At 45.8% G+C, this 21374-nt stretch overlaps 1 protein-coding gene across 1 annotated transcript; it reads right to left on the bottom strand.

Annotated features, from left to right (window-relative positions):
- Positions 1-5121: 5121 nt before the first annotated feature.
- Positions 5122-20963, bottom strand: TM2D3 (TM2 domain containing 3). The gene is made up of 6 exons (XM_029065677.2): positions 20866-20963; positions 14967-15059; positions 12371-12528; positions 9636-9810; positions 7722-7797; positions 5122-6788 (listed from the first exon to the last, which is right to left on the bottom strand). Exons 1-6 carry the CDS (start codon positions 20954-20956, stop codon positions 6623-6625), a joined length of 759 nt encoding a protein of 252 aa, XP_028921510.1. The 5' UTR covers positions 20957-20963; the 3' UTR covers positions 5122-6622.
- Positions 20964-21374: the final 411 nt, after the last annotated feature.

The following is a 21374-nucleotide window of genomic DNA, read 5'->3' as shown; positions in this document are numbered from 1 at the left end:
ACAAAAACTCCTCACTCTAGGCTTCAAGGCTCTCCATCACCTTGCCCCTTCCTACCTCTCCTCCCTTCTCTCTTTCTACCGCCCACCCCGCACGCTCCGCTCCTCTGCCGCCCACCTCCTCGCCGTCCCTCGGTCTCGCCTATCCCGCCGTCGACCCCTGGGTCACGTCCTCCCGCGGTCCTGGAACGCCCTCCCTCCTCACCTCCGCCAAACTGATTCTCTTTCCCTCTTCAAAACCTTACTTAAAAATCACCTCCTCCAAGAGGCGTTCCCAGACTGAGCTCCTCTTCCCCCTCTACTCCCACTGCCATCCCCCCTTTACCTCTCCGCAGCTAAAGCCTCATTTTCCCCTTTTCCCTCTGCTCCTCCACCTCTCCCTTCCCATCCCCACAGCACTGTACCCGTCCGCTCAACTGTATATATTTTCGTTACCCTATTTATTTTGTTAATGAATTGTACATCGCCTTGATTCTATTTAGTTGCCATTGTTTTTATGAGATGTTCTTCCCCTTGACGCTGTTTAGTGCCATTGTTCTTGTCTGTCCGTCTCCCCCGATTAGACCGTAAGCCCGTCAAACGGCAGGGACTGTCTCTATCTGTTGCCGACTTGTTCATCCCAAGCGCTTAGTACAGTGCTCTGCACATAGTAAGCGCTCAATAAAATAAATACTATTGAAATATTGAGATTAGTGAGGTGAGGTAGGAGGGGGCTACAATCCAGTTTAGAAATCTGGGTTCTAGTTGCCCCTCTCCCATCAGACTCTTCTTCACTTGAGAAGTCACTTAGCCCACACTAGACCTATGTTCCAAATTTGGAAAATAGCCAAAGTGAGCAAATAACTCTTGAATTTAATAATTTTATTAGCCGTAACACCATTCTGTTACACTTAAGTCTCTTTTCCCCTTTAGAAGCCATTTCAGGCAATCTTTAGTTTTCCTGTCACTTTGAATATTATTTTTACACCTTAAAACAGTATAGTCTAGTGGATAGATCATGGGGCTGGGAGTCAGAAGGATCTGGGTCTAATCCCACTCTACTGCTTGTCTATGTGGCCTTGGGCAAGTCACTTCACTATGCCTCCATTCCCTCGTCTGTAGAATGAGGATTAATCCTGTGAGCCTGGCACCTAGTAAGCACTTAAATAATCTTTTTTAAAAAAGCGTTAATCAGTATCAATGTCATCATCTGTCCTATCTACCCATGACTTTCTGGATGGGGGCCCCCAGCTTCCCGTCCATTAGTTTTCCCCGCAAGCCAAGACTGACCTTGCTCTTGACCAAAGCTAGCCAATCCCAAGGTCTTTCCCAACCCCTCAGGTCAACAGAAACACAATCAATATCAGAACCATTAGCACAGTAATATCCACCTCCAGTCTCCTTAGCCCCCCTTCTCCAAAGACCCACAATATATACACATCTCATCATGGGTAGTGAACACATCCGCTAATTCTGTTGTACTGTACTTTCCCAAGCACTTAGTACAGCGATCTGCACATAAGAACACAATAAATACAACTGATTGATCATTGCCAGGATCCCAGACATCAGATACTCTAGACACCTCTCACCCACCCCTCATGGGCTGATCACTCAGCCTTAAGTCACCCACGACCCATTAACAAGAGCATTAAAATCACTTCAAGAACTTTTATCAACATCCTTCCCAGCCCCCTCCCCATTCCTTACCTGAATCTTTCCATCCAGCCCTATAAACCACACATCACCACCATTAATGGAAGCAACGAAACAAAAAGCAGCAGCCACCTCAGCCCCATGCAAAGGAAAAGCAACTAGGAGAGACAGTGCTCTCTACTTACCAAAGACCAGGAATAGGCCAAACTCCATCCCCTGTCCACACGTAGATTAGATGAGCGAGACTCAGTGGAAAGAGCCCGGGCTTGGGAGTCAGAGATCATGGGTTCTAACTCCAGCTCCACCACTTATCAGCTTTGTGCAAATCACTTAATTTCTCTTTGCCTCAGTTCCCTCATCTGTAAAATGGGGATTAAGATTGTGAGTCCCATGTGGGACGACCTGATTACCTTGTATCTACCCAGTGCACATAGTAAGCACTTAAATACCAAAATTATTATTATGAGATCTGGCTCAGGAGCCTGAGTCAGGGAGAGGCCCAGAAATCCCTGGGGCCTTAAGGGGGCAACTGTCTTTTATCCCCACTTAGAAGCACCTGAGGCAAAGATTAGGTCATCAGGAAAGGCTGAAAAAAAACCTGTGCAGGACCTAAGCCTGTTCCTTGACTCTAGGCCTCCATCAATTCAAGAACTTTTAAAATCAACATCCTTCCCAGCACCCTCCCCATTCCTTACCGGAATCTTTCCACCCAGCCCTGTAAACCACGTAGCACCACCATTAATGGACATACCATAACAAAAAGCAGCAGCAATCTCACCCCCTCCACAGGAAAAGTAGCTAGAAGAGGCAGAGTCCCCTACTTACCTACAACCACGAGCAGGCCAAGCTCCACATGTAAACTAAATGGCTCAGGAGCATTATATGAGTCAGGGAGAGACCCAGAAGTCCCTGGAGCCTTAAGGGACACGGTCTTTTGTTCTCACTTAGAAGCACCTGAGACAGAGATTAGGTCATCAGGGAAGACTGAAAACACCTGTGCAAGACCTAGGCCTGTTCCCATGTAACAGGCTCTATCCCCAGTGGGAGCTGTTTGGGGTGATGACAGTGATTACTGGTGCTTGATAATGGTAAAAATGAAAGGGTTCCAGATTCCCCAGCCACTCTCACTGGGACCCTGGCCATGTTTGGGGTGACGACAATGATTCCTGGTGCCTGAAAATGGTAAAAATGAAAGTGTTCCACATTCCCCGGCCACTCTCAATGGGACCCTGGCCAGGTCTTGGTGGGCTCCTCCCTAATGTCTATTAATTTTATTGTCCAGGAACCTAGTATTGTGCTCTTCACACTATGGAGACTCAATATATTCTATTGAATGATTGGCGGGCAGAGCCCGCCGTGTGGTATAATGGCTAGAGCATGGGCCTGGGAGTCAGAAGGTCATGGGTTCTCATCCCAGCTCCACCACTTGTCTGCTGTGCGACCTTGGGCAAGTCACTTCACTTCTCTAGGCCTCAATTACCTCATCTGTAAAATGGGGATTGAGACTGCGAGCCCCATGTGGTATAGGGACTGTGTCCAACTGGATTTATTTCTAATCCAACCCAGCGCTTAGTACAGTGCCTGGCACAGAGTAAGTGCTTAGCAAATACCGCAATTATTATTATTGTAATATTATATGCCTGCAGGTGTCTGCAGAGGGTCAGCCCGCTGCCCCGACTCTCTACCTTCTCACTTCCTTCTCCCTCCAGCCCTCTCCAGCCTTGCCGGGGACTCCCATTCAGACCTCTTCTCCAGGAGCCCCATTTAATAAAAATAATAATGTTGGTATTTGTTAAGCGCTTACTATGTGCAGAGCACTGTTCTAAGCACTGGGGTAGACACAAGGGAATCAGATTGTCCCACGTGGGGCTCACAGTCTTAATCTCCATTTTACAGATGAGGTAACTGAGGCACAGAGAAGTTAAGCGACTTGCCCACAGTCACACAGCTGACAAGTGGCAGAGCCGGGATTCAAACTCATGACCTCTGACTCCAAAGCCCGTGCTCTTTCCACTGAGCCACGGTGTCCCCAAAAGATCAGGGCTGGTCTGGAATCTCCCAGGAAAGGCCGGACAGTCCGCGATAATGCGCAGAGCTGACCAAGAGTGTCTGAATTCTCCACAGACCCTGCAGAACTGGCCATCAGAGTGCCTGAAGCCTCAGTGCTGGTGGGTCTGGCCCCTCGATGTCCAACAGACCAACACAGACTCTAAATGTTTCATGTACTTGCAAGAGGCTTCTTTCCTTCCCTCCCTGGTGCCCCAGCATCAAACTGTTATTGCTAATGTCATGATTCTGTTGAGCCAGCATGGCCTAGTGGAACAATCATAGAGCTGGGAACGAAGAGATTTGACTCATTTCATTAGGGCACAGGAGAGAATAGATGCTGTGAGATCTGCATTCTTTCTCCAGCTCTGCCTCTGGCCTGCTCTATGACATGGCACGTCACATTACCTCTCTGGGCCTCAGTTTCCTCACCTGCAATATGGGAATAATCACACTCCCTCACAAAAACCTGAGGCTAATAACTGTGATGGTGTTTGTTAAGCACTTACTCTGTGTCAATGTCCAAAGTGCTGGGGTAAATACCGGCTAATCAGTTTGGTCACAGTTCCTGTCCCACATAGGGCTCACAGTCTTAATCCCCATTTTACTAATGAAGGTAACTGAGGTCCAGAGAAGACAAGCGACTCGCCCAAGGTCAAACAGCAGACAAGTGGCAGAGACAGGTTTAGAACACAGGCCCTTCTGACTCCCAGACCGATGCTCTAATCACTAGGCCCTGCTGCTTCCCTATGATGAAAGGCAGTTTGAGAAAAAGTACTTTCCTATTCAAATCAATCAATCGATGGTATTTATTGATTGCTTTCTGGGTACGACGCTCTTGGGAAAGTATAATACAACAGAGGTGGTAGACCTGTAGCCTGCCTAAAAAGGAACTGACAGTCTATTCAAAGTGGTGTTGTCTTCCCCAGTTCATGTTCTCCCTCTCTTTCATTCTGTGTCTGTCCTACCCCCTTTCTCCCTGGGATTTTGAGCTTCATTTGAGCTCCATGGGGGACAGGGACTGTGCCCAACCTGATTTGCTTATATCTACCCCACTGCTTAGTACAGTGCCTGGCACATAGTAAGCACTTAAATACCATAATTAAGTCTTTAGTATGTTGTTTTCTTCAAAGAAATCCCTAAACAAAAGCAATAACAACAGCAAGATGGATTGGAGGACTGAACCCTATGAGCAGAGCATTTTATTTAATTGCCACTCTTCACCAACAAATAAAATCAAGTGCTGGGCATTTTTCAGTGCTTCAGTTTTATGTCACCTTTTTTTAAGATTAATATTAGGAAATATAGTTCAATAAAAATAGAGAACCTCAGCTATCCAGAACACCCACCCATCCCTGCTTTATGCATTTTGGGTAAATATAGAACATACCCTGGTTATCCAAGTGATAATAATCATTCTGTGAAGAATTAAAGCATACTGTAAACAGTTGTGAAACATTCTTTATAGTCACTTAAGATTTATTGTTCGTTTTAACAATACATTTGTGAAAATTAGTGACATCAACTTAATTGTTGGAATTTCATACTTAAAAGTGACAGACAAGCCTAACTCCCAGTACTTCCAGGGAGTCTGAAGGTACACTCGGAGGTCGAGGCTGGAGACACTGGCTGTTCTGCAGCACCTGAAGCCACTTTTCGCTGAGTGCATCTCTCCTTTGCAGCAGCAAAACATTTGTCCTCAGAGGACTGAATAGCCAAATGGCAGATCAGGTGCTGAAGAACCCTCCTCGGGCTTCAAGTTCCAAAGCTCTGGGCTCAACAGAGCACATTCAATATGTCTTTGTATGTCTTTCCCCTCTGGCCGCCTCTTGGGCCCGCTTCCGAGCTGAGCCCACCTTTTGGATCAGATGTCCACCCCACTGCAGCTGAGCTCTGATCGTCATTGCCTCGGTGCCTGGGATTTCACAACGGTGTTGGACCTCGGAGCTTGGGATGAGATCTTGCCATTTTTGCTGACTAGCGGATTCAGACAACGCAGATGGAACCGGACGAGCTGTTTTACGTTCCGTCTGTGTGACATCCAGGCCTCGCAGCTGGACCACAGTGTGAGGTGATGACGGCAGCATGGGGAGATGTCAATCTTTATCTTTAGGGTGACTCCCCTTTCTTTTGAGTCACCGTTCCAGCCTTCCAAGTGATATGCTGGTCACGCCCGTAACTCTTTTGATATAATCAATAACTGCATTTTGCGAGAACAAAGTTTTCATCAGCCTTAAGCTATGTGTCACTGGATGACACTGGAGCAATAGCTGAGGTATTGGGCTTTGACTGAAGAATGTTCACAGGTTTTTTTTTAGACTGATTTTAATTTCAATACTATAAAAGTAGCTTACTTTTTAATCTGAGATTGAGATAAAGGTCAAGGCAAATAGTCTTTGATGGAAATAACTGTCTAGGTGGTTTAAATTGTTTTGTTTATCTTTTTAAGTGAGGAAATAAAACTTGGCATTTTTACAAGCATAACTGAGAAACTTACAATCTTGCCAGAAAGTATAATAAATTACAGCTGGGATGAAGAAACATAGTCTATGAAATGTATATACATGCAAGTGCTATGACGGCTTACAGATTATGTAAGTGTAGGACATGACGCGTGCGTAAAAGCCCCACAGAACACAAAACTCCAATCCAAAAGTGAACGGAACTTCAGACAATTTGTTCCTCTAGTTTTCAAACTGTGCAACTTAAAAAAAAACCCAAAAAACTTTTCCATAGAAAAAACAAAGAACTCGTTCATATCAAGGGAAACAAATTAAAAAAAAAACATGGTTCAATGATTCTCTTATTTATTTTACCTTAATTAAGGCAAGCAAAGTACAGATACTGTACATTAAAACAGATGTGTAGAACAAAGTAGCAAGAGTTCTAGAGATAGAGGCCAGGTGCTAATTGAGGCCTTCTTACCGTAACTGATCAACCTTGTCTAAATGTAGAGGGAACCATCTGCAGGTCCTACGTAACCAACCCCAATTAGGAGAACATCTATGAGAGTCCATATCCCCAAACCACCAAAGCTGAAGAGTTTGCCTAGGCCTTCCCGCCACTGGCCCAGATAGAAACGATCCGCTCCGAATCCACCTAGGGTAATGCTACGAGGACAAAACAACAAAATGGTTACTGTTAACTTTGGGCGGACTCCAAACTGACCCCTGGGGGAAACGTCACTACCGAAATAGCCACGTCGGTTAACGGCAGAGTGCCTAAGCTTCTGAACATGTAGGCTGAATGAATGGAACTTTATGGACAGGACCCCAAGTATCCAAAAAAATTAATTTTAACAATGTAGAATAAAATCAAAATGACTTGCCTATAAGTTACTTAATTAGTAAAGAGAAAGGAGACGACAGCATGGAATTTAAAAAGTATGTCAAAACCTGTTAGAGTTAGGGTACAAACCTACTGTGCTCCTAAGACTCTCAAATGGCTGAACTATAGGTTTCTGTTGTATTCCTAAAGTAAAAAGGCAACAAACCCTTCAGTTTTCTAATGAAAAGCACATATTAGAGAAGCAATTAGATTATACAAAAAGATTCATGCCTGCAAAATAACCAGAGTACTTCTAAAGTTCAGTCCTGTCAGTATCTTACTGCTGAGTTCCAAAAATGAAAATCTGTGGGCTGAAAAATTTATTCTCAGTTTTCCAATTTTATTCACCCATAAGTACTACACTTAAAGCTAACAATTTTATCACTTACCTGATCTCTACAAAAGTTGTGATGCAAATGTCTTTCATTAAGGATGTGTCACATTTTCTATTTAAAAAGTTGGACACTTTGGAATCGATGTGTGGCCACAACAGAAAACAGGAAAAAAAAAAAACTGGGCCTGCTCCTGGCATGGGAGTGATGTTTCTCACATGGTAGAATGCAAAAAAAATATATGTTGGCCAGGAAGCTTCACTTAGTACCTTACACTTCTACCCTGATCGTAGCTCAGTATGTTTAGGAAATTCCAACTGGTCCTCACAGAAATCTGAAGGGTAATCTGTAGCTTTCAAGTTCCAGGGTTTATTAAGTATTTACCTGAGAGCCAGAGCTGTAGACCATTTGTAACCTCCAGTCCAGTTGCAGTAGAGCATTTTGGGAAAAGTACGCTTACCTTAAGAAAGAATATACCCATTGTTTGTTTCCATTTAAGTTAAACAACATTCTGGCCCATAAGGTGAAATATCTACACAAACACTTTAGATTAAGATTTAAATTAATGAAATTTACAGAAGGTACACAATCATCACTAGGTGTTCAAATTCCATAAAAAGTAGGCCCACAAGCTTGAGACGTGCAAGATTGGCTAATGTGGAATTCCATACCAATAAAAGGACTCAAATAACGATGCAATGAATGAGCCTATATTTTTAGGCTCTCATCACATCTCGGACCAGCACATCACCCAGATAAAACATAGGACTAATGATGCCTGATTGTTAAAGGACAGTTCAGGTATCCCACAGGATACATCCGGAACTAAGTTCTCGACAGTGTGGCCGAATTGTGATCGGTCGTGTCTTGGGCTTTGTTCTCCCATAGACCTACGTGCACTTTGTTACGTTCTAGTCTAGCACCAGTCCTTATAGGTAAATAAAACCGACACCTTAGGTGACTTCCTGCCACCCGGCTCTCTCTACTATTCTCAGGATCCTTCTTGACCAACATGTCCCTGAAACATGATCTCCTCCACCCTACAGAGTATATTTTTTTTTTGGGGGGGGGGGGGGGGTGGAAAAGCTGTATGCCTCCACTGCTGCCGGCAGAGGAGCAGGACAGAACAATGTCACCGGGCTCTAGTCAAGGATCCTAACGGTCAGGTGCCCGAGCCCTGGCCCCACCTGCTTTCGCCAGATGGCAGGGAGCCAGCTTAGTTTGACTCTGCCATGTTTCTTCTAATTGCTCTGTTTGCTCTGAATTTCCCCACACCCTCCTCTGACTCTGGTCCTGCTGCCTGGCCGCTCTCTCCCCGGTAGAATGGCTGCTCCAGTCACCACAGAGATTGGCGGGGCTTCAGCCCAGAGGCACTTGTGGTGCGGAAGACAGAGGTTGGAGCAGGGGGTGTGCGACAGAGGTCGGTGCGGACCGAGCGGCCCAGAGAGACACAGCTGGGTAAAACCCAACCGGCTCTCTACACTGTAAGCTCACTGTGGGCAGGGAATGTGTCTTCTATATTGTACTCTCCCAAGCACTTAGTACAGTGTTCTGCACATAATAGCAATAACAATAATTATTATGCACTATGTGCTACACACTGTTCTAAGTGCTGGGACAGATATAAGCTAATCAGGTTGGACACAGTCCCTATCCCACATGGGGCTCACAGCCTTAATCCCCATTTTACAGATGAGGTAACTGAGGCCCAGAGAAATTAAATGACTTGCCCAAGGTCACCAAGAAGACAAGTGGTGGAGCTGGGATTAGAGCCCAGGTCCTTCTGACCAGCCAGGCCCGTGTTCTTTCCACTAGGCCATACCCCTTCCCTATAAGTACTCAATAAACAGGACTGATTGACTGACTCTTGCTACTGGGGCCAGGAGACAGGTCAGGACCCAAGTGTCTGGCTATGGGGATGGGCAAAATCGGGGCTCCTATAACAGTCCTGCCCTACTCTGTCTGGCAGCTGGAGCATGAGGCTTGAGCAGGGGCGGTGAGGGTTACCCAGATTAAAAAAAAAAAATCCTGGTGGGCAAGGCAAAATTCTCTAAATAGAGCAAGGCCGAATGAGGGGCACAGAGAGATTTCATTAACCTGCTGTGACTGGCTGGATCCTGGGGAAAACCCATAAATAGTGTGGGATGAAGCTCTCAACTTTATGTACTGTGGGGTGCATTGTAACCCAGGGTATGTCTGAATAAATTTAATTCCCAAAATTCAGATAATGAGCCCCTGTAAAGAGTTTGGTGGAAAGTCACCTTACTGGGGAGTTTTCCTGTTTGAAATCTGACTTACCTAGGCAGTGGATATGATCACGAACAGTACAGTTGGCACTGTAGCGTTGTCGGGGACAGGAGACCGTCATACAGTTTGTAGAATTGGAACACTCATAATCTGTTTCCGGAAGCTGCCAGCAAAAGCTGCAAGTCATGTTGATGGTAAAGTTTTCTTGCAATTTGTAATCTTGATCCTATATGTCAAAAAAAACAACCACCACCCAAGTAATTCACTGAACTACAAGAACCTGTCAGTAGTCAACACATCAACAATATTTTACAGGCTCATCCATTCCTTGCTGTCCCTGATCTAAATGCCAGTACCACAGAACACCGTGGGATCAGATCAGCTCAACCAGAGAAAACCTGTGGAATGGAAAGTAGTAGCGAGGGTAGCTATTGAGTGTCCACTGGAAGTAATACACCGTGCTGAGCACTTGGGAAAGAATAACGTAAAGACGTGGCATGAACGACTGAAATAAACATAGATATCCAAGTACTGAGGATATCTGGGTGAGGGTATATGTACTATAGGCGGCTGGTGGGAGTGGACTGAAAATACTTGGGGTCTGAGGAATTAATGGGGGCAAGACTGGTTGGAAGAAGTGGGATTTTAGGAGCACTTCTTTTTTAAATGGTTATTTATTAAGTGCTTACTATGTGTCGGGCACTGTACTAAAGAAGCAGCGTGGCTCAGTGGAACGAACATGGGCTTGGGAGTCAGAGGTCACGGGTTCAAAACCCGCCTCTGCCACTTGTCAGCTGTGTGACGGTGGGCAAGTCACTTAGCTTCTCTGTGCCTCAGTTCCCTCATCTGTAAAATGGGGATTAAGACTGTGAGCCTCACATGGGACAACCTGATTACCCTGTATCTACCCCAGGCTTAGAACAGTGCTCTGCACATAGTAAGCGCTTAACAAATACCAACATTATTATTATTACTAACTGCTGGGATAGATACTAGATAATCAGGTTGGACAGTCCATGTCCCACCCGAGACTTACAGTCCTAATCCCCATTTTACAGATGAGGTAACTGGAACACAGAAAAGCTAAGTGTCTTGCCCAAGGTCACACAGCAGACAAGTGGTGGAGCCAGGATTAGAACCTAGGTCCTCTGACGCCCAGACCTGTGCTCTTTCCACCAGGCCTCGCCGCGCTGCTTCTTTGACTACGGATGAGCTGTAGCCTAATGGATTTGGGGAAGGAGGTGAGCCAGACGAGGGGAACAGTGTGAGCGAGGGACTGGAAGCCGTATAGATGAGAGAGGCAGAGTTTGGAAGCTCGCTTGGGAGCAATGAAAAACGCGAACTGGGGAGCAGCAGGTGGAGAGAGATGTTAGGTGAGTTGGGGAGAGCTGGTAGCCCTGAAAGGTTGGACACTGGCATCTAGTTTTCTTGTAAGAGATTTAGTTCTATTAATTAGGAAGTTTGATTTGTTAGGTTCGGCCTTTTTGGACAGCTAGAAAACTCAGTTATGTTGAGATATTTTGGGTCTACTTCTAATGTCCTGACAAATGGGCGCATTTTAAAAAGTGGAAATAACGTAATGGGATTAGATTCCAGGGTAGCACCTTTGGTGAGTGTTTGATGGAAATTTACCCATCCCAAACTAACGGCAACTACTGAGAAATCTGAGACTTGAATATTTGTTTCATCCACTGCTTTGGCTACTTCTGACTGATAGAGAAGAAGCCTGAACCTTTCATGATTACGAGTCCAGGACCAGGGCTCATCTACTGTTCTCTGTCATCACCAAACCAGCGATCTCCGGGAAAAGCACTTCTATTTCTTCCTATTTGAGAAGGGGTTCCGCTTTAAAGTAATAGTAGCTGTTTGGTACAGAATGTAATACAACATTTCCTTTAATCTACGGGACTGGCCCAGGCCTAGTCAAATATAAATGAATGCCCTTGGATGCTGAATCAGTGAGAATTTTTATCGATTCACCTTCATAGAAAGGGAGGAAAATGGAAGCAGAAAATTTATTTGACTTCTGTGCCCTTGGGTCTCTCGTAACACAAGGGCTGCACACTTGCAGAAGCCACGTTAAGGAAAATTTGCATTTCAGTATCATTATGATCAACAATGGCATTTATTGAGTGCTTACTGTGTGCAGAGCCCTGTTCTAAAGGTTTGGAAGAGTCCAACAGAATTAGTAGACTTGCTCCATGCCCATAGTGAGCTTACAGCCTAGGGGAGGATACAGGCATTAACATAAATGATCTATAACATATAATTTATATTTTTCCAGGACACACATGCACACAGTTCTTTCTACCTAGTACTGTTGGGAGAAGATTCCACAATTCTGCCACTGCCCTCTATCCAAATTGGGGAGTGAAATCATATGGTCTGACAGCACTGGGGGCATTTTAACTTCCAAATAAATGGAATATTTCTACACTTGGGTATTCATCTTCAGCCTCCACAAACACAGAATTACTGGTCAGCATTAAGGGCAAAGGGACATTCAGAATTTATAACTGAAGTGACTGGAACTAGGCTGGAGAAAAGAGCACAGGGAAGAAGGTGGAGCAGGGGGGAGGAGAGGTCAAACTGCAGCTGGGGGATGCCGGGGATACATTTACGTCTGTGCCTCTTGTGGGGTGTGGACGGGCACGGAACTAAAGAGAAATCGCACTTCCAGTGGATCCCATTGCGCTACAAAATAAATTACAATTAATTTCACAGCACTGGTCGTTCAGGAAAGGATTTTCCAACTCTTATTACTCCTGAGGAGTTTCAATACTTACGACACAGACAACGTGAGGTTTTACTGTGCAGTCAAAAGTGACTGGTTTTCCATAGACACAGGAGAAGTTTGTTCTGCACTCGATACATTCTGCTGGCAGTCGGCTGCACAAACCGTTGCTTGGACACTTCATCACGTAAGGTGGAGTTACTGAACTTTCTGAGAGAGGTGAGCAAGGGAGAGGCTTATTCTCTCAGAACGTGGAGGCGATCAAAGGAAAACAAACATAAGCAAATGACCATTTATCAAATTAATAACTGTATCTACCTGGGAAGAATACTCTTTTTTTTTTTTTTAAGCAATGTGAGAAACAATTGTGCCCTGAAATACTGAGTCACTGAAATTAATGAGGTTGACAAATTGTATCATGGGATCAAAGATAGCAACACTGAATTGCTGGGTATTAAAACATGAGATTTAAGATTTCAAAACTGCTGCAGGGGACAAAAATAATGTTTACTATCACTCTCTCTGAATGTCATTCTTTATATTTTGACTTTTATAAGTATCATTTCAGATGACTAATTCTAAACAAACAGTTTTCATATATTAGCCGATATAGAGATTAAGCAAACTACAGTCACAATTGTATCAGTGCTACTTCTAAATTTTGAAAAATATAGTATTTTTTTTTAATTTACCTTTTACTTTTTCATCTAAACTGAGAAGAAAGACGTCTATTAACAATACTTGACACACTTCTTGGGAACGAAGATGAGTGCTATTCACAAGTATCAGGACTAACCCAAGCGAATTAAAATTTCTGAGTAATTTATGTCATTATATTTAGAGGTGTGCTACCATTTTACAAGTTGACACTAAACGTTTTAACTAACTTGAAAATGTGAGCCTAAAAAAATAAGTTTGAGATGAGGACCTCAAGCCCCTGGGGACGAGATATTAACAGTTATTATATCACGGTGAATGTCCAGACTATAAAATAAATACCATCCAACTGGGTCCACCCACCCCAATACTTTGCTTCTCATTGGTACCAAAGTATGATCAGAGACAGTGTGTGATGGCTGTCCCTCTTGCTATGTTACACATTTCATGGTCAAATATGTACCACTGATTTGTAATTACTTTCCACTTATTTCACTTAATTCACCGAAATCATCAAGGCTTGGGAGAGTACAACAGAGAGAATCAGTGTGGCTTAATGGAAAGAGCATGGGCTTGGGAGTCAGAGGACATGGGTTCTAAATCCGGCTCCGCCAACTGGTCTGCAGTGTGACCTTGGGTAAGTCACGTAACTTCTCTGTGCCTCAGTTACCTCATTTGTAAAATGGGGATTAACAGTGTGAGCCCCACATGGGACAACCTGATTATGTTGTATCTATCCCAGTGCTCAGAACAGTGCTTGGCACATAGTAAGCGCTGAATAAATACCATCATTATTATTACTTATTATTACAACAATAGGCACATTCCCACACTCCCTGTCCACAACAAGCTTTCAGTCTGCACACTCTAAGGCCTCAACAGATACTACTGACAGACTGAATCTTCCAAATCTTTCTGACAATCCCAAATTTATCCATACCTTTTCCTGTTCCTAGATATATTTTCTGCCACTACAAATTGAGTACCTATATTGAGTATTGAGTGTCTATAGTGTGCAGAGCTTCGTGGCTAAGTAAAACAGTAACAGCCCTGTCCTCAAGGAGTTTACATGAGCTTTATTTTTAGGGACACTGATTACAAGAGAAGGAAATTTAGAAGTATCAACTCTGTTGCAAGGAAAAGTCCAGGGAAGATGTGGAAGAGGTAGCCCAGCAGCTAGATGGCTAGAGACCATAACAATGATAATGGAAGAACCATTAGAAAGGTTACGGATCACGGAAGAAGACGGGATGCTCTGGAGAAAATATATCCATACAGGCGCTATGAATCAGAAACGACTCGATGGCATTTGATGATAATCATCATCAATTCCATAAAATACCATTTTAAGGCACAGTACCAAAAGCAAAATTATCACTATGCAAACCTCTGGGTACGGGGAACAGAATGAGGCATTGGCAATTTATAGCAGCAAAATGACATAAATAGCAATTTTAAGTAATTAGAGAACTATAAAACAAAAATTAATATTTCAAATTCCAACGATCATAATAACAAGGACGAAAGAAGTACTTAAAAGCTCCAAAATAACTAGGATTTTTGTAAAGGAGCTCTACTTGAAGAAAAGGGAAGAAAGCTAGGTCCATTACACTACTGATTTCCAGAGTGCTTTCAAAAACCTCAAAGTCTAGAGAGCATAAGCTCCTTCAGGTCAAGGGCTGCATTTTATTTTTTGTTCTGAAAAATGTTCAGTAAAAGATTCCTGCATCTAACAAGTACTAAATGCAAAATATCTGTACAAAAGGCAAGAAAAAGTATCCAGGAAGAGAATCTTTTCTACCCTTACAAGATACCATTCTGCTAAGAATACAATCTCTACAGCAGTGAAAGAAATGAAAGTTTTCAAGCTCTAAAATGAGAATAAATTGATATAAGTACAAAATGATCAAGGCCACATCAAGGAAAAGAGGCTCCAAAAGGTCAAACCACCAAACATATACTTAAACCAGGGTGGAAAAACAAAATAGCACCTGATGCTTTAGGGATCACTGTGTAGGTGTGAGTTGGGCCTGGATCCTTTTTTGACTGAGCCAGCGGTTGGGGGTGCTCCAAGCTTAAAGAGTCTACAAATAAAAGCAACAAGTCACCCAGCTATTCAGAGCACATTGATTTATGTCACTGCCTCAGTCATTGTCTTCTGAACCCCTGAAATTAATCTACTTGGGAGGAGAGGCAGTGTAGTCTAGTGGAAAGAGCAGTGGACCGGGAGTCAGGAAACCTGGATTCTAGTTCTGGATCCCTCCTTTGCCTATTGTGACTTTGGGCAAGTCACTTAATTTCTCTGTGCCTCAGTTGCCTCCTCTGGAAAATGGGAATTACATACTTGTTCTCCCTCTCCCTTAGACTGTGAGCCCCGGGTGGCAAGGGCGGTGTCTAATCAGATTACGCCGACTCCACCCCAGCCCTCAGCACAGGGTTTGGGACGTAGGATGTGCTTAGGGGAAGCAGTGTGGCTCAGTGGAAAGAGCACGGGCTTTGGAGTCAGAGGTCATGGGTTCGAATCCCTACTCGGCCACTTAGCTGTGTGACTTTGGGCAAGTCACTTAACTTCTCTGTTCCTCAATTACCTCATCTGTAAAATGGGGATGAAGACTTTGAGCCCCACGTGGGACAACCTGATTCCCCTGTGTCTACCCCAGCGCTTGGAACAGTGCTCGGCACATAGTGAGCGCTTAACAAATACCAACATTATTATTATTATTATTAACAAACACCGCAGTCATTATTATTGGTTCTCCTCTGCACGGCACTAAGGGGTATTATTCACGAACAGTTGTTGGCTGTGGATCAGCATGCGTGAGAAAAGCTTAACGCCCACTAAAGCTTCTCCTACGCCCTCGACGTGGGAGGTCAGAAAGCAGCGTGACACAGTGAAAAAAGCAAGACCTTGGGAGCTGGAGGGTCTGGGTTCTAATCCCAGCTCTATTTGCCTGCTGCCTGATATTCGGCAAGTCGCTCATCTTTTCTGTGCCTCAGTTTCCTTGTATGAAAAAATGGAAGTTCGATACTCATTTTCCCTCCTGCTTAGTTTTTTTGGTACTATTTAGTGCTTACTGTGTGTCAGCACTGTAGTAGGTAGGGGCAGATACAAGCTAATCAGGTTAGCTACAGTCTCTGTCCCACGTGGGGCTCAGAGTCTCGATCCCCATTTTACAGGTGAGGTAACAGAAGCTCAGAGAAGTGAAGTGACTTGCCCGGCGTCACTCAGCAGACAGGCTGTGGAGTGAGCATGGGCCTGGAAGTCAGAAAGTCAGGGGTTCTAATCCCGGCTCTTCAACCTGTCTGCTGTGTGACTTTGGGCGACTCACTTCACTTCTCTGGGCCTCAGTTTTGTGTAAAATGGGGAATTGAGGCTGTATATCCACACAGGACAGGGCCTGGGTCCAATCTGATTAGCTTGTGTCCACTCCAGGATTTAGAACCGTGCCTGGCACCTAGTAAGCGCTTAACAAATGCCACTGATATTATGTTAAATGGAGGAGCAGGGATTAGAACCCGGGCCCTAGGGCATAATAATAATAATAATGTTGGTATTTGTTAAGCGCTTACTATGTGCCGAGCACTGTTCTAAGCGCTGGGGTAGACACAGGGGAATCAGCTTGTCCCACGTGGGGCTCACAGTCTTCATCCCTATTTTATAATAATGTTGGTATTTGTTAAGCGCTTACTATGTGCCGAGCACTGTTCTAAGCGCTGGGGTAGACACAGGGGAATCAGCTTGTCCCACGTGGGGCTCACAGTCTTAATCCCCATTTTACAGATGAGGTCACTGAGGCACAGAGAAGTGAAGTGATTTGCCCACAGTGACCCGGCTGACAAGTGGCAGAGCTGGGATTCGAACTCATGACCCCCTGACTCCAAAGCCCGTGCTCTTTCCACTGAGCCACGCTGCTTCTCTACCCCAGCCCTTGGTAGGGCGTTTTGCACAACGAGCTTACCAGAAACCACAATTATTATGGATAGAAAGGGTGGAGAGCGGTAGCTAACTCCATTTCTGTGAGCTACCACGTGCCGCCCGAACGCAACACCATTTTACGATTCCCAGGGCAGCTCAGAGCAGGTCTCCTGGGAGGTGGCAGGGAGGTGACGATGATGATAATGGGGTCTGTTAAGCACTTAACTCTGTGCCCAGCGCTGTTCTAAAGCACTGGGATAATTTACAAGGTAATGAGATTGTCTCCCGTGGGGCTCACAGTCTTAACCCCCATTTTACAGATGAGGTAACTGAGGTCCAGAGAAGTGAAGCAGTGTGGTTTAGTGGAAAGAGCCTGGGCTTGGGAGTCAGGGGTCGTGGGTTCTAATCCCGGCTCCGCCACCTGCCATCTGTGTGACTTTGGGCAAGTCACTTCACTGGGCCTCAGTTACCTCATCTGTAAAATGGGGATTAAGACTGTGAGCCCCATGCGGGACAACCTGATTACCTTGTATCTACCCCAGCGTTTACAACGGTGCTTGGCACATAGTAAGTGCTTAACAAATAACATCATTATTATTAAGTACCTTGCCCAAAGTTACAGGAAGCAGCGCGGTTTAGTGGAAATAGCCCGGGCTTGGGAGTCAGAGGTCGTGGGTTCTAATCCCGGCTCTGCTGCTTGTTGAATGTGTGACTCTGGGCAAGTCACTTCTCTGGGCCTCAGTTCCCTCATCTGTAAAATGGGGATTAAGACTGTGACCTCCACGGGGGACACCCTGATGACCTTCATTCATTTCATAGTATTTACTGAGCGCTGGGAAGCAGCGTCGCTCAGTGGAAAGAGCATGGGCTTAGGAGTCAGAGGTCATGGGTTCTAATCCGGCTTGTCAGCTGTGTGACTTTGGGCAAGCCGCTTCACTTCTCTGTCCCTCAGTTCCCTCCTCTGTCAAATGGGGATGAAGACTGGGAGCCCCACGGGAGACACCCTGATCAACTTATAATAAGAATAATAACGTTGGCATTTGTTAAGTGCTTATTAGGTGCCAAGCACTGTTCTAAGCGCTGGGGGAGACACAAGGTCATCAGGTGGTCCCACGTGGGGACTCACAGTCTTTTTCATTCAATAGTATTTACTGAGTGCTTACTATGTGCAGAGCACTGTACTAAGCGCTTGGAATGGACAATTGGGCAACAGATAGAGACCATCCCTGCCCAAAGACGGGCTCACAGTCTAATCGGGGGAGACGGACGGACAAAAACAAGACAACATCATCACGATGCAGATGAGGCAACTGGGGCCCAGAGAAGTGAAGTGACTTGCCCAAGGTCACCCAGCTGACCAGTGGTGGAGCCGGCATTAGAACCGTAAGCCCGTCGATGGGCAGGGACTGTATCTGTGGCCCAATTGTCCATTCCAAGCGCTTAGTCCAGTGTTCTGCACATAGTAAGCGCTCAATAAATACGATTAAATGAATGAATGATTGTCTCCATCTGATGCCGAACTGTCCATTCCAAGCGCTTAGTACAATGCTCTGCACGTAGTAAGCGCTCACTAAATACTACTGAATGAATGTCTCCATCTGATGCCCAATTGTCCATTCCAAGCGCTTAGAACAATGCTCTGCACGTAGTAAGCGCTCACTAAATACTACTGAATGAATGTCTCCATCTGATGCCCAATTGTCCATTCCAAGCGCTTAGAACAATGCTCTCCAAGTAGAAAGCGTTCAATAAATACTATTGAATGAACAAATGTCTCTATCTGTGGCCGAATTGTCCAAGCGCTCAGTCCAGTGCTCTGCACGTAGTAAGCGCTCAATAAATATGATTAAATGAATGAATGCATGTCTCCATCTGTTGGCAAACTGTCCATTCCAAGCGCTTAGTCCAGTGCTCTGCACCTAGTAAGCGCTCAAAAAATACTATTGAATGTCTCCACCTGATGCCCAATTGTACATTCCAAGGGCTTAGTCCAGTGCTCTGCACATAGTAAGCACTCAATAAATACGATTAAATGAATGAATGAATGATTGTCTCCATCTGTTGCCGAATTGTCCATTCCAAGGGCTTAGTCCAGTGCTCTGCGCATAGTAAGCACTTAATCAATACAATTAAGTGAATGAATGATTGTCTCCATCAGTTGCCCAACTGTCCATTCCAATTGTGCATTCCAAGCGCTTAGTCCAGTGCTCTGCACGTAGTAAGCGCTCACTAAATACTACTGAATGAATGTCACTCTGTTGCCCAACTGTCGATTCCAAGCGCTTAGTCCAGTGCTCTGAACATAGTAAGCGCTCAATGAATACGATTGAATGAATGATTAATGCTGGTATTTGTTAAGCGCTTACTCTGTGCCGAGCACTGTTCTAAGTGCTGGGATAGACACAGGGGAATCAGGTTGTCCCACGTGGGGCTCACAGTCTTAATCCCCATTTTACAGATGAGGTCACTGAGGCACCGAGAAGTGAAGTGACTTGCCCACCGTCACACAGCTGACAAGTGGCCGAGCCGGGATTTGAACCCATGACCTCTGACTCCAAAGCCCGGGCTCTTTCCAGTGAGCCACGCTGAATGATTGTCTCCATCTGTTGCCCAAGTGTCCATTCCAAGCGCTTAGTGCAGTGCTCTGCACCTAGTAAGCGCTCAATAAACGCGATTAAATGAATGAATGTCTCCATCTGTTGCTCAAGCGCTTAGGACAGTGCTCTGCACATAGTAAGCGCTCAACAAATAAGATGATGAATGAATGATTGTCTCCATCTGTTGCTGAACTGTCTGTCCAAGCGCTTAGTCCAGTGCTGTGCACATAGTGAGCGCTCAATAAATACTGTAGAATGAATGTCTCCATCTGTTGCCGAACTGTCTATTCCAAGCGCTTAGTGCAGTGCTCTGCACATAGTGAGAAGCAGCGTGGCTCAGTGGAAAGAGCCCAGGCTTGGCAGTCAGAGGTCATGAGTTCGAATCCCAGCTCTGCCACTTGTCCGCTGTGGGACTGTGGGCAAGTCACTTCACTTCTCTGGGCCTCAGTGACCTCATCTGCAAAACGGGGATGAAGACTGTGAGCCCCACGGGGGACCACCTGATTCCCCTGTGTCTCCCCCAGCGCTTAGAACGGTGCTCTGCACATAGTAAGCGCTTAACAAATACCCACATTATTATTATTCCAAGCGCTTAGTGCAGTGCTCTGCACCTAGTGAGCGCTCAATAAATACTGCAGAATGAATGTCTCCCTCTGTTGCCCAACTGTCCATTCCAAGCGCTTAGTGCAGTGCTCTGCACCTAGTGAGCGCTCAATCAATACTGTAGAATGAATGAATGTCTCTACTTGTTGCCCAAGTGTTCATTCCAAGCGCTTAGTGCAGTGCTCTGCACCTAGTGAGCGCTCAATAAATACTGTAGAATGAATGAATGTCTCCATCTGTTGCCCAAGTGTTCATTCCAAGCGCTTAGTGCAGTGCTCTGCACCTAGTGAGCGCTCAATAAATACTGTAGAATGAATGAATGTCTCCATCTGTTGCCCAGTTGTCCATTCCAAGCGCTTAGTGCAGTACTCTGCACCTAGTGAGCGCTCAATCAATACTATTGAATGAATGAATGTCTCCCTCTGTTGCCCACTTGTCCATTCCAAGCGCTTAGTGCAGTGCTCTGCACCTAGTGAGCGCTCACTAAATACTATTGAATTCCAAGCGCTTAGTGCAGTGCTCTGCACCTAGTGAGCGCTCAACCAATACGATTGAATGAATGAACCGACGACCTCTGACTCCCCAGGCCGGGCTCCTTCCTCTCAGCCCCGCTGTTGTGTTCCCCCTCCCCCGCCCCCCGCCGCGCTCCGCCCATAGTAAGCGCTTGAGAACCATCGTTGTTATTCTGAGGAGGAGCAGCAGGGCGGGCGGCAGGAAAGCAGGCCGGGCCGCGCGGAATTTCCCCCCCCCCTCGTCCTCCCCGGCCGCACTCACCGCCGCCCGCCAGGATGGACAGCCGCGACAGGAACAGGGCGACGAGGGACAGGCGCCTCAGGCCGCCCGCCGGCCCCGGCCCCGCCGCCATCTTCCCGCCCCGCGCCACTTCCGGTCCGCGCCTCACCCCGCGCGCGCCACTTCCGGCACGCGCCACTTCCGGCCCGCGCCTCACCCGGCGGCGGCCAGTAGGGGAAGCCCCCGCCCCCACAGGCCCCGCCCCCTCACAGACCCCGCCCCCTCACAGGCCCCGCCCCCCTCACAGGCCCCGCCCCCTCACAGGCCCCCGCCCCCTCAGGCCCCGCCCCCCCCCCAGTCCCCGCTCCCTTCATTCCATCGTGTTTATTCCTTCATTCAATCGTATCCTATTCATTCAATCGTATTTATTTATTCATGCATGCAATAGTATTCATTCATCCAATCGTATTTATTCATTCATTCCACCGTACTTATTCATTCATTCAATCCCATTCATTCATTCAATCGTATTCATTCAACCGTATTTATTC

This window comes from Ornithorhynchus anatinus, chromosome 5 (genome assembly GCF_004115215.2).
Source record: "Ornithorhynchus anatinus isolate Pmale09 chromosome 5, mOrnAna1.pri.v4, whole genome shotgun sequence".
NCBI classification, from domain to species: domain Eukaryota; kingdom Metazoa; phylum Chordata; class Mammalia; order Monotremata; family Ornithorhynchidae; genus Ornithorhynchus; species Ornithorhynchus anatinus.
Note: the sequence above shows the minus strand (reverse complement) of the source record. Positions and strands in the feature narration are given on the sequence as shown.

Coding starts and splice junctions, on each gene's coding strand:
- TM2D3 (XM_029065677.2), bottom strand. CDS start 20,956: ATGGCGGCGGGGCCGGGGCCGGCGGGCGGCCTGAGGCGCCTGTCCCTC. Junction 15,060..20,865: donor GTCCATCCTGGCGGGCGGCG/GTGAGTGCGGCC, acceptor TTTTATTTGTAG/ACTCTTTAAGCTTGGAGCAC. Junction 9,811..12,370: donor AACCTCACGTTGTCTGTGTC/GTAAGTATTGAA, acceptor TTTGACATATAG/GATCAAGATTACAAATTGCA.